General features: G+C 54.3%; 1 protein-coding gene and 1 long non-coding RNA gene across 2 annotated transcripts; both read right to left on the reverse strand.

Moving 5' to 3' along the window:
* Nucleotides 1-2,208: 2,208 nt before the first annotated feature.
* Nucleotides 2,209-2,907, reverse strand: LOC311579581. The gene is made up of 2 exons (XR_014773197.1): nucleotides 2,727-2,907; nucleotides 2,209-2,507 (listed from the first exon to the last, which is right to left on the reverse strand). It is a non-coding gene; the product is annotated as an uncharacterized lncRNA (long non-coding RNA).
* A 66-nt stretch (nucleotides 2,908-2,973) lies between these two features.
* On the reverse strand, nucleotides 2,974-9,384 carry SECTM1 (secreted and transmembrane 1; the record flags this gene model as incomplete). Its single annotated transcript, XM_084750300.1, has 4 exons — nucleotides 9,120-9,384; nucleotides 4,204-4,397; nucleotides 3,605-3,761; nucleotides 2,974-3,368 (listed from the first exon to the last, which is right to left on the reverse strand). Coding segments are annotated over exons 3-4 (489 nt in total), but the record flags the coding sequence as incomplete, so codon positions are not given.
* Between the last annotated feature and the right edge of the window lie 3,633 nt (nucleotides 9,385-13,017).

The following is a 13,017-nucleotide window of genomic DNA, read 5'->3' on the forward strand; positions in this document are numbered from 1 at the left end:
GAGGGCTAGAGTAAACAGTAATGATCATGAGGGAAGAGTCTGTCATCGTGAGTGCCAGAGAGAGGCCAGATCATTGCTTACTGCTTCACGGGCCCCTCCCTAGTGAGCCAAAGTGCCTGTCTCTGCGCAGGATGTAGGTGGCATCCTGTGCCTCTCCCCAGACAAGGGACACGGGCTACTGTGCCTACAAAACACAAGCAAGGTTCCTAGTGGGCGGTGATAGGCCCGTGGAGGGTGATGGGGCTCCAAACCCTGGGACCATGATCAGCCCATGGTGCTGGTCTGGCTTTGGGGCCTCCCAGCATAGGAATCCAATCTGCAAGTGGCTCCCCACAGGTCCCAATAAGGCCCAGAACCTCCTCATTTGGAGAAAGAGAAAGAATGAGCAGGAGGAAGAAAGGAAAGGCGCACGGGAGGAAGAGGTGTTGCCTGCAATCCTGGCGCGGGCCTGTGTGAGGTATAGCTTCTCCAGCACAGGCATCTTACTTACACTAGTAAGCAGATACACCCCACAAACGTGGGGTGCTCTGAAGTGCTTTGTTTTGTTTTGTTTCGTTTTTGTTTTTTGAGACAGGGTTTCTCTGTGTACCTTGACTGTCCTGGACTCACTTTGTAGACCAGGCTGGCCTCGAATCCACAGCGATCCTCCTGCCTCTGCCTCTCAAGTGCTGGGACTAAAGGCGTGCGCCACCACTGCCCGGCTTCTCTGAAGTACTTTGATGTTCCCCCAAGTCCCAACAGAGTTTACATTTTGAGTACAGGAGTGGCTCAGTTAACTTCCAGGGCATCCTGAATCAAATACCACAGCTCTGTTCTCAGTGCAAATTTCCCTGAGTCCTAGGAGGAAGCTGAAGACTACAAGCCCCCCTTCTGCCTGCCCTCTGGGGGTCCCAGGGCTTGGGGGGACCCCTTCTGCCTGCCCTCTGGGCATCCCAGGGCTTGGGGGGACCCCTTCTGCCTGCCCTCTGGGCATCGCAGGGCTTGGAGGCCCCCTTCTGCCTGCCCTCTGGGGGTCCCAGGGCTTGGGGGGACCCCTTCTGCCTGCCCTCTGGGGTTCCAGGGCTTGGGGGGACCCCTTCTGCCTGCCCTCTGGGCATCGCAGGGCTTGGAGGCCCCCTTCTGCCTGCCCTCTGGGGTTCCAGGGCTTGGGGGGACCCCTTCTGCCTGCCCTCTGGGGTTCCAGGGCTTGGGGGGACCCCTTCTGCCTGCCCTCTGGGGTTCCAGGGCTTGGAGCCCCCCTTCTGCCTGCCCTCTGGGGGTCCCAGGGCTTGGGGGGACCCCTTCTGCCTGCCCTCTGGGCATCGCAGGGCTTGGGGACAGAGGGTTCCTGTGAGCTTGTCTCAAGTCAGGGCTCAAGACTGTCAGCTGTAGAATGAATATTAGACTTGTTTTAGATTTTAATCTATCCCAGCTAGCCGCAGATAGTAGAGACAGGGATGTTAGTTTTATTCAACAAGTTTCCATGCACAGTAACTGAGCAGTATTAGTGTAAATTACTCCTCTAAGCTGATGCAGTTACCTCTCAGCCAAAATCTGTGAGATACCTGCATTTTAGGCCTTTTCTGACTCGCTGTCTTCTCATCCTCTCTCCTGGACCTTTTCTCATGCTTGAACCATTCTTTCCCTGCTTTTGCTGGAAACGGAAGTCCAGCCCTGTTCTCTCTTCTGCTCAGCTACTGGCTGACCGGTTTTATAGAAACATTAGAGAGCAAATGGGGAGAAATGTTTACGCAAATTTGAGGCAGGAGGTTCTTACACTAAGCTTTGTTATGTACCGTCCAGACTGCAACCAGATGCGGGCGTGGGAGTGGGGTGGGAGTGGGTGGGAGTGGGTGGGAGTGGGGTGGGAGTGGGGTGGGAGTGGGGTGGGAGTGGGTGGGAGTGGGTGGGAGTGGGGTGGGAGTGGGGTGGGAGTGGGGTGGGAGTGGGGTGGGGGTGGGTGGTGGGTGGGAGTGGGGTGGGAGTGGGGTGGGAGTGGGTGGGAGTGGGTGGGAGTGGGGTGGGAGTGGGTGGGAGTGGGTGGGAGTGGGTGGGAGTGGGTGGGAGTGGGTGGGAGTGGGTGGGAGTGGGGTGGGAGTGGGTGGGAGTGGGGTGGGAGTGGGTGGGAGTGGGGTGGGAGTGGGTGGGAGTGGGGTGGGAGTGGGGTGGGAGTGGGGTGGGAGTGGGTGGGAGGGGACGCGGAGAAAGCAGCACTTGAATAACAGAAGATTCATCTTTACACAGTGGCTGATAACTTTATGTGTTTGGTGCTAATAAGGCCCCTTCAGTGCCTTCTGGGGCAGAGCTTGGGAGACCTTAGGGCAGTGGCAGGTAGGGGCTGTAAGGAGGAGATCCCTGACTCAGACGAAGGATCAGGGCTCTGCGGCACTTCAGGGAATGACGGTGCTTGTACCGGGCCAAAGCAATGATTCCTGTGAAGAGGATGATGATGATGGAGCCGACTGTGATGACGACCTCCCACCTCACCGCAGATGATTCCACCGCAGATGATTCCAGGCTGTCAGTGGCTGGATGTGGAGCAGAAGTGTGAATGAGACTTGCCTTGCCTAATTAATTCACTCTGGGAGCAGTCACCTCACCCTTGTGCCCTCCCAGCCCTCAACGCTCCCCTCGTGGGGCTCTACAGCAGTAGGAAAGGGCTGTGGAGGAGGTTGAGAGGTTTGGGGAGACCTCCAGGAATAGTGGCTATGTGGCTTGAGCAGAGGGAGACCGTGAAGGGCACAGACTTTGGTAATGCAAGGACGTGAGCAGTTTCTGGACACCAGCTTCTTCCTGATCTTGGGGCTCCGCCAGACACAAATGATCAGGGTTGAGGACAGCAGCTCTGATGAACCTCCAGGTCAGAGCAGAAGGAATTCTGGGGTCACCCCTGATCTCCCAGGGGCTCATATGACTGTTGGATTGAACTGCTGTTAAGGACCGGAGGAGTGGAACCCAGAGAGAGAGAGAGAGAGAGAGAGAGAGAGAGAGAGAGAGAGGGTGGGGAGGACAGCAGGGTCCCGGCTGGTGTGTGGAAGCAGATTGAGGGGTTCCTCCTTGTTCCTTCTTCCCCAACTCACCAATAACGCTCAGGGTGAAGCTTGTGATGTTTTTCTGGAGTCCACGCAACAACCACAGGTACTGCCCTGTGTGGGTGTCCTGAGCATCTGTGATCACCAGCTGGGCCCAGCCTCCTTGAATCTGAAGCTGCCATGCATCCTTACGGTAGTTTCCTGGAGACATTTTGTTAAAGATGGTCGTGGTTTTTCCGTAGGCCGTCCACTCGATGGTGATGTATTGGAAGGTGTTTGAGATGTTACAGGCCATCAGAACACGGCTGCCTCTGGGTACAGACATCTTAGGCTCAGTGCACTTAAGTCTGTCCCAGCCTGTGGAGAGAGCACAGTCTTCACGCTGTGGCCCAGGCACGGTCTTTGCCAGCCTTACTAATGGCCAGAGAGTGACCACAGGCACAGCTTTTCCCAGAGACGCATGGCTAACCCTTCTTCAACAGTTTCCAGCATCCTGTGTCTGTGAAGTCAAGGTCACCACCTGGGCCTGACCTTGGTCTGACCCTCCCACCATGGCTGGCCCTCCACTTGGGAGAAGTAAAATCCTGACTTACTTTGATTCTGGGCGTTCAGGGAGGCAGCCAGCAGAAGGAGGGCCCAGAGCATGCTGGGAATCAGGCCAGCGGATGTTATGGAGTAGGCCGGCATGGCTCATCCACAGGATGGGCTTCTGGAGACAAATGTTCTGGTCAATGGTTTTTAGAACACTATCTAGAGGAAGGAAAAAAAGAAGAGGTCAGAAGTCCCCAAAGCTGCTGCAGAGGCCCCTGAAAACAGCGCCTGCCTGATGAGGGCTGAGTCCCTCCTGCCTACGCCTTCCCAGATTCCTGACCTATGAGGGTGCTCGGCCACCAGCCACCACGCTCCTCCTGTCCTCACCTTCAGTAAGGCGTGAGGCTGAGGGGCGGTGCGTTGTACACTGCTTTCTTAGAGCTTTGTAGTGAACCAGGCAGTCTGCCTGAGCTGTACTTTGTACAGAAACAGGGCCACGTTCCAGTTTTTCCTGACCTGTGTGCTGTCTCCTCTCAGTTGTGGCCTCTGCTCAATGCAGGGTACCTGGTCTCGGAGCTGCCTTGTGCTCATGGTGGTGGCGCCTGCTGTGGTCACACATATCCTGCCTCTGTCCTTGACTCTTTTGTTCAGTCATCCTTACCCTGAGCACCGCGGTTTACAGGATGCAGTCTGTGTAGTCCAACAACGGCTGTCTCATACCAGAGAGGCCAAGAGTCTGCAGTTAGCTGTTCAGTCCACTAGCCTGGGCGTCTCCGCAGTGCCAGTCGGCTGCTGGAGGCCGGGAGGATTGCAGCTTTGTCTTCAGTCTGTGTTGAAATCCTGAGGAAGTGGGTTCTTTAAAAAAAATATTTATTTTCATGTGCATTGGTGTTTTGACTGCATATGTCTGTGTGAGGGTGTCAGATCCCTTAGAACAGGAGTTACAGACAGTTGTGAGCTGCCACGTGGGCCGGGAATTGAACCTGGGTCTTCTGGACCACTAAGCCATCTCTCCAGCCCAGAAGTAGGTTCTCATGTTGGTGGAGGAAAGCTGCAGCTGCGTCTGGGTAGATGAACCTTGCTGTGAGTGCGAGGGGAAGCAGGTGAAACTGAGAGCTTCCCTCGGCCATTCCCCGTCTGCCCACCAGAGGGCACTGCTCACACCTAGGGTGGCTCTTGCTTCAAATACTGGGATCAAGAAAACCCCACCCAGAAGGGTCCAGCAGCTTGGGTTTTAGTTGAAATCTGATGTGGTCAGGTTGAGCAACAGGATTAGCCACCGTGCCAGAAACGGTGAGAAGCTGGCCAAGTCTGCACCCCAAATCAGCAGAGCTGCCGGCACAGTGCCTTCTTGCTTAAAGAGCTCTGCCTACGCGCCCTGACTGCCATCACTTTTGTACTATACGCTTCTAAAGCACAGGTAAGCTTTATATGTCTTCTGTTACCATGAGACAGGCCGCTTGCTGTTTCTAGTGGGTAGACAACGCCTCTTACACCTCAAAGTCAACCCGACTGATTCTGTCTTATGGCAGAGGCTGCACGTTGCACCACCCTCCCCAGCCTCGAGGTGCAGTTCCCAGCACTGGTGAGACCCCACTACACATCCTCCTTAACAGTGCAGCCTCCGTGGTATGTGCAGACCCTGTTCAAGGGGCCCTTGGGGTGTTGACTGGTAGGAAGAGAAAAGGCTCTGCAAAACGCCGGCACTTCCTGTTAGAGAGCTTGTCCTCCAGAGGACTCCTCAGAGACAGCATGACCTGACCCTACTTACAGTTTCCTGCGTCTTCTGCCAATATGTAATAACATGTTTCCTGACTCCTCCCTCCTTCCACCACCATAAACACGTTCACATGCATGCACATATACACACACACATGCATATAAACTTACAAATACATGCACACATGCATACACATGTCTGCACACGCATGCACATATAACACACATGTACATATACGTGCATGCATGTACATATACCCAAGTATTATGTTGGAAGAGGATGAAAAAGCAGGGAGGAGCAACCCTGTCAGTAGCTTTGAGTTTCCTGCAGGCCTGGTAATGCTTTGCACATAGTAGGTGCTCAAACAAGTGTGTCTAGACCCACCGAGATGTAGGAAGGGTCCCCGGCCAGCCTCTTCTGCAGCCTTATTGTCTGGACATGGAGCACAGCTTTGCTCGCTGGGACATCGGCCAGCAGCCCCTCCAGAAGGTTTGGTCATTGCCCCGTGGGAGGCCTGTTCCTGTGCTGGCGCTAGGCTGGTCAAAGGTCAATCTTGGCCCTCATCTGGACCCAGGTCACAGGGAACGTTAGCAGCCTCAGCAGAAAGAGTGTTTCCCTAATGCCTACTGATCTACAGCTGGACTTGGGATAGAGACGGCCACAGAAAGTGAAAGACAGGCTGCGCTCTGTCTCGAGGCCCTGGGAGCTCGGTCCAGCAGGCCCGGGAGGCTGCTGATCTTCGGCCTTGCGGACTTAGCCCTCTGGAGGAGGCGGGAAGCTCTCAGCTGGCACCAAGTGTGACAGGGACCCTGTTGGCTCTTAGGAAGCCTCTGAGGGGGGTCTACTGTACTTCATGCTCCAAGTCCTGGCAGCCCGCCCAGCTCCCCCCACCCCCCCCACCCCCCCACTCCCCACCCCCACCCCCGCCACTGTTGGACTCTACCTCCCTATCACCTTCCACTTCAGGAAACAAATATCTGCGGAGTCCCCCTCAGAGGGCCGTTGTGCACAAAAGGCACCCTGAGGCCACCCCAAAGTGTCCTGAAAAGCTGGAACTGACGCCCCCATGGTGGCCCCCATAGGAAGCTGCAATCTTTGCTTGTCAGGTTTCTCCCGTCGCTGAAGGCCAAGGCCATCCTCCAACTTCAGGCCCAGCTCATCCACAGCTTCTTTTCATGCTGCCCTGACATCATCACAGAGAGGCCCAGAAGGTTCCATGATCACTCCTCTCTTTTACTGTCAGGTACCCCTGCTAGGAGTGGTACCTGTGGCTTTTGTTGTGACGTCGTGCATGGTGCTGGCCAGGCACCATAGACAGTCAGGTGACTGACTGAAAGTCACAGCACAGGGACTGACAGACCTTGCAGTAAATCGAGATCCCTCCCCAGAAGGCCTGAAGGCATGGGGCCAGCTTCTTGTGCCTGGCCTAGATAAAGCTGGACAGGTTGTCCTGACCTTAAGGTGGCCTTTGGCTTGCAGTGTGGATGCAGGTGCCACGTGGACTGAGGTTGGCCATCAGAGAAAAAGGCAAGCATAGGGCTGTCCCTCAGGACACCTCCAGGTTCCCAAACCTGTTCCTGGGCTTGGAAGCCCATCCTCCCTTTCTCTCTGGTAGCCTAACTTTGCCTACCTAGGGACCCACTTAAAAATGGATACAGGAGCCGGGTGGGGTGGCGCACGCCTTTAATCCCAGCACTGGGGAGGCAGAGGCAGGCGGAGCTACACAGAGAGACCCTGTCTCCAAAAACCAAAAACCAAAAAATGAAAAAAAAAAAAGAAAAGAAAAAGAAAAAGAAAAAAAGAAATGGATACAGGAGCACCCCGGCCAAGGGACAGGAGGGACATGTCAACTCAGCAGTTTTTCTTTCCTCCTCCGAGCCCTGGGCCCCTCACACAGGAACTGTTAGAGCCCATGCTTTGTTCTCTCTGCACTTTGGACCTTCACTCTGACGGTCACAGGTGGATCCTCAGGGCCCTCAGCGTCCGAGGACTCCTTTCACACTCCACCTGTGAGTATTCTGTCCTTTGCCCCTCGTCAGTGACAAGACCACCCCTGGCCACCTGGGATTCTAGCCCCAGCTCAGAGCAGAGCGCGGCACCCTGGGCCCCGTGCCTCATGGCTGCGTCCACCTCAGCACCTCGTCCCTCTCCTTCTCGGAAAGCATAGAAAAGCAGAGAGACTGTGGGGACAACGGGGACACAAACGAAGCCTGGCTGAAGCCGCTTGTTAGAGAATTAGGAATTCCAAAACCGCCAACGTTTTCTGAAAGATTCTGTATAAGACACAGCGGCAATATTCCTTTATGTAAGAATATTTTCAAGTAAAAATGTTGAGATAACTGGCAGTGGTCGTACACACTTTTGGTTCCAGTAGTTGAGACACAGGAGCAGGCGGACCTCTGTGAGTTCAAAGCCAGGTTGGCTTATAGGACAAGGTCTAAGCCAGCCAGGGGTGCTGCACAGGGAGACTCTGGACGCCCCCAACCCCCAAAAGTTACAATAGCAAGGAACATTGCCCAAGGCCTGAGCATACATAAGCTAATGTGTGTCCTCACTCTAGCTCTCTGTGGTCTTCTGGGTCTCAAACAAAGAAGACTATTATCTAGTTTTTATAACAACAGTGCCCTACCTTCCTGAGCCTGTGACCCAGGGTTTGCCCTGCCAACTGCAGCCCTGCGCAGTGTCCCTCAGAAACATCTGTCCAGTCTCATTTTATTTATTTTTATCTTTTTCAAGGCAGGTTACTCTGGGCAGCCCTGGCTATCCTAGAATTCACTCTGTAGAGCAGGCTGGCCTTGAACTCACAGAGATCCACCTGCTCCTGCCTCCCAAGTGCTGGGACTAAAGGCATGTGCCACCACTGTACGGCATTTTTTTAAAATTAAAAAACATTGTTTATTTATTTATTTTTAGGCATCTGAGTGTTTTGCCCTGGAAGTGGAGCTACAAACAGCTGTGAGCAGCCACGTGTGCCCTGGGAGCTAAGCCGGGTGCCTTGCTTAGCACTGAGCGCTCGTAAATGCTGAGCTGCTGCTCCAGCCGCATCGATGAAATTCCTTTTTCTTTCTTTCCTTTTTTGTTTTTTTTTTTTTAAAGACAGGGTTTCTCTGTGTAGCCTTGACTATCCTGGACTTGTTTTGTAGACCAGGCTGGCCTCGAACTCACAGGGATCCGCCTGCCTCTGCCTCCACCACGCCTGGCTTTAACCCCATTCTTAAATCAATCAATGTTAATGATGTTTCTTAAGGACTGGTGAGGTGGCTGTAAAGGCAGTTGCCTCAAAACTGACCGCGGGGATCCATCTCCGGAAACCTTGGAAAGCCATAAAGAGGAAACGCACTCCACAGAGTTGCCCTCTGACCTCCACATTTGTGCACACACACACCAACACACACACACACACACACTCACACACTCACACACACCAACACACACACACACACTCACACACACCAACACACACACATACCAACACACACACACAAATGCGTGCACACACACACACCAACACGCACACACACACTCACACACTCACACACACCAACACACACACACACACTCACACACACCAACACACACACAAATGCGTGCACACACACACACCAACACGCACACACACACTCACACACTCACACACACCAACACACACACACAAACGCGTGCACACACACACACCACCAACACACATACTTATACCAGCACAACACACACCAACAAACACACAAACACATGTGTGCACACACACACACACCAACACATACATATACATCAACACACACACATACCAACAGACACACACATACACACACACACACAATTTTTAATGCCTTTTTCCAGGTGTGGTCGCACCTGCCTACCTTTAATCCCAGCACTCCAGAGGCACCAGGAAAGTAACAAAGAGAGGATCAGCTGCACAGCAGTAAAAACACTGGCTACGTAGTGAGGGAGAGAAACTCCAAGTCTGATTCTCCTCAGCCACCGTGGCTTTGCTTTTCTCCAATGCCCTACCGCTCCAGGCCACTTCCTGCTGTGAGGGTTCTCAGTGGACTGGGGTCGTGTGCCACGCAATGGCTGCCCTCCCTGGCCTCTCCCGGCCAGCCTGGGCCCTGGGAGCCTCTGGAGCTCTTCCAGCCGTAACAGGACCTCTGTACCTAGGCCCACAACATAACCAGATGCAGGCTGCGCCTGGTGCCCATCCCGTTTGCAGCTGCGTGCTTTATGCTCCAACTTATGCTCACCCCTGCATGGAGGTGTGGAAGATATTCAAGGAGCATTTTTCTAACCCCCCTAAACTCCTCATGGCTGAAGGAGCAGAGACAAGAGTCACTGGAGCCTCTGTCAGCTTTCATAGTGTCCTGTTCCCACAAAAGTGCACGGGAAGTCTCCGGGCATTGGACTTCATTCTCACTGGCCCAGGGTGTCAGAATACCAGTCTCACGGACAGATCCCTTAATGTCACCCCAGCAGGAGCAGGCACCTCTTGGGAACCCCATTATCCCTCAAGCAATTAGGACTTCTTGGCAGCACCCCACTAGGAACCGAGACAGTGACCAGCCAGACCACACTGCAACCAGGACTTGTTAGTCACGCAGACCCTTCCTCTGTTTAAGCCCAGAGCTCATGTTAGCACCTGGAAGATGGGTTGACGGGCTCTGTTGCCGTCCTTGCCCAAGGACTGTGTTGGTTAGGTTCATATGTGCTGTCTCAGGGGCAGCAGCAGAGCCCACACATCGGAGCCCTCGGCATCAGATCTGTGTTTCAGGACTCAGGCTGCACAGTCAACACAGCGTGGTTCCTTTCGGAAGCTCCCCCCCACCCACCCATGCCTTTGCAGTTAATGCCTCGGTGAACCTCCTGGAGGATGAGCCACAAGGAGCTAGCCGTAGCTCTGACCTCCTCTGCATCCCATGTCATACAGCACAAGGGCCTGCGGTTCAGGGTCGGGGGAAGGGCTGAGAGTTGCATGCATGGAGCCTCAAGACTCATGGAGTCGAGAGAAAGTCACAAGAAAACCCTTCAACCCCACAACTGTATGTTGGCTTCTGCTTTCACTAAGATGAGCGCAAAACAACAGAATCCACAGGGTCCCTGACCAAGCATGACGTAGATTCCCAGGACTCTGAGTGGCCAGCCTCAGCTCACAAGCATAAAGCACAGCTCACCCGTGTGCGCCAGGTCCCTCTCCTGCAGGCCTGGCCAACTGTGTGTCCTGGCCTCCCATGCTCACGGTCAGGTGACAAGAAAGAAGGGGTCCTCTCTCCTCTTCCCTCTCAGTACACACCAAGAACCCACGGCTGCCTCTGCCCCTTCAGGGCCTTAGCGTGAGGCACTCTGGGAGACAGAGGTCAGGGCACCTGGGCAGTACCTCACCTTTACGCTGGACAAATCCTTGAGGCAAGAGGCAGCCAGTGAAGTGAGGGTCCCAGAGTGGCTTGCAGCCAGGGACACGCTGCTGCCCGAGGGTTTCCTCCCCGCAAGCTACATGCCTTGGAGCGCCAGCACTCTGAGCGCCACTGTCCCCTCCAGTCCTCACCTGTTTGCAGCACCTGGCCTCTCACCTGCTTCTCTGGCAGTGAACTCTGATGCTTCCGCCACTAAGTTCATCCCGCCACTGCCGAGGGCGAGGGCCAGCGAGGCTAAGAGGACGTGGTGAGTCGGGAGAACCGCCCACTCATACCTGGGAGTTGTACTCACTCAGGAAGAAAAAGCTCAGGGAAGCGGTTGCAGGAATTACCCTGGCCTTGCAGTTTCAAAATAAATAATCTAGTTTCACTTTCATGATGTGGGTTTTTCCATTTTCACTCATCAAAGGCATTCTGATGCGTTGGGGAGACACACAGCAGTGACACAGGGTTTTCAGTGGTTCCCTCATTAATGCATTTTAACTGGAAGCCCTGCCTTAGCCGCTGTCTTAGGAACACAGAGGGACGGTTCAGGCTTTTTCTAGAAGAGTCCTGCCTGGGGCCAATGTTTGATTCAGGGCTCAGAGGCTGCTCCTTTAGGGGACCTGGGTGCGTCTGTCCCCTACATGGGACAGTGCAAGACCGCTCTGGGCTGTCACACAGGGAAAGGCAGGCGCTTTAGACTTGAGCTAAGGAAGGCAGAAGCCTAGTGTCCATCTGGACACAGTGCACAGGTTCCATACTCCCTGGGTCCCCAGGGACCCCATGACTGTTGCACCCACATGGCAGGGCTCTGGCCCTCAGACCAGAGGTGGAGGTCCTCGGTGTGGCGGGGCAGGAATGCCGTGGGGAAGGGATGTTGAGCGACAGCTGCAGTTTCCCAGTGTCTCAGCCCCACCCATCACTGCGGAATGAAAATGGCTTGTGAAAGTGAAACCAGATTATTTGTTTTGAAACTACAAGCCCAGGACAAGAACGGTCCAAGTCTTCCCCCGGTGAGAGTCCCCGGTCGAGGTCCTCGGGGTGCGCATGCGCGCTTGGGCCTCTGGAGATTCTGTGCCCAAAACCGCACTCCTGTCAGGTTTGCCTCCTCCGCGTATGTAGTCCTGCACTGTCTCACTGGTACACACAGCTGCTGTGTCCTGCTCGGCTCCATTAGGAGTCACCCTCTGCACATCCTCTGATCAGAACCTCCTCTGTGGGGGAGTGGGCGCGGGTGGGGTGGGGTGGGGGGTGGGGGGTTGGTGGGGTGGTGAAGTGTATCTCATCCAGGGGTTTTTCAGAGACTTAATGCTCCAAGGTCACTCGATTTCTTTTCTTTCTTTTTTTTTTTTTTTTTTTGTCACTTGATTTCTTCTGCAGGATCTGCTGAGAATTTAGGAGTGCTGGGTATTTATTTCCTGTTGTCTTTTGTGGCTTAATCCTTTTTAATTAATCGATTAATGTGGGAAGGAGAAAGAGAAGGAGAGAGAGAGAGAGAGAGAGAGAGAGAGAGAGAGAGAGAGAGAGAGAGAGAGAGAGAGAGAGCGCAAGCGCACACCTTCCCACAGAATTGCTCCCTGGTGAGTGCGCAGTGTGGGTCAGATGAGACTCTTGGGGCTAGTTTCTTTTCTACAGCAAGTGCTCTCCAGCCCCAGGTGTGGCTTTGCTCTGTGGGTCTCTCTCTCTCTCCCTCTCCCCCCCCCCCTCTCCAAGATAGAATTTCTCTGTGTAGTCTTGGCCAAACAAGTTTTGTAAACCAGGCTGGCTTTGAACTCACAGAGATCCTCCTGCCTCTGCCTCCCGAGTCCAGGATTAAAGGCGTGCGCTACCGCTGCCCATTTTTGTGACAGCGTCACCCATTGGCCTGGATTTCACCAGCCAAGCTGGCCACTGGGTCCCAGGGGTGCTCCTTTCCCCACCTCCTTGGAGCTGGGTCACAGCTGTGTACACCACACTCGGGCTTTTTCACATGGAGTCTGGGCATCAAACGTGGGTCCTCACTTTACCAGCAGAAACACCTCCGCAGTCCATCCCCTTGTCTTTCAAGCATGTTGGGGTTGCATGCATGACTCTGTGGTCACACACAGCGTCATCTGTAGATATGGCTGGTGTCTTTGGGCCATGTGTGTGCTCTTGGGAAGCTGAGTCTAGAGGTGCCTCCATAGCCACGTGGCCAGCGGATTAAGTCCTTTCCTATGTGGACTGACGTGAGCCATCAGTGAGGGGGTGGGGGTGGGGGACAAAGCCTTAGGGGTGGAGCAGGAGGAAAGATGTCGCAGGGTGGAGGTAGGGGTCAGACTGCAGCTGAGGTCTCCCCTCAGGAGTTTGGTCTTTATGGTCACGTCCCTCTGGAGTCTGAATTACGTCCTCA

The sequence above is a fragment of the Acomys minous genome (assembly GCF_964271855.1).
Source record: "Acomys minous genome assembly, chromosome: 12".
Lineage (NCBI taxonomy): Eukaryota > Metazoa > Chordata > Mammalia > Rodentia > Muridae > Acomys > Acomys minous.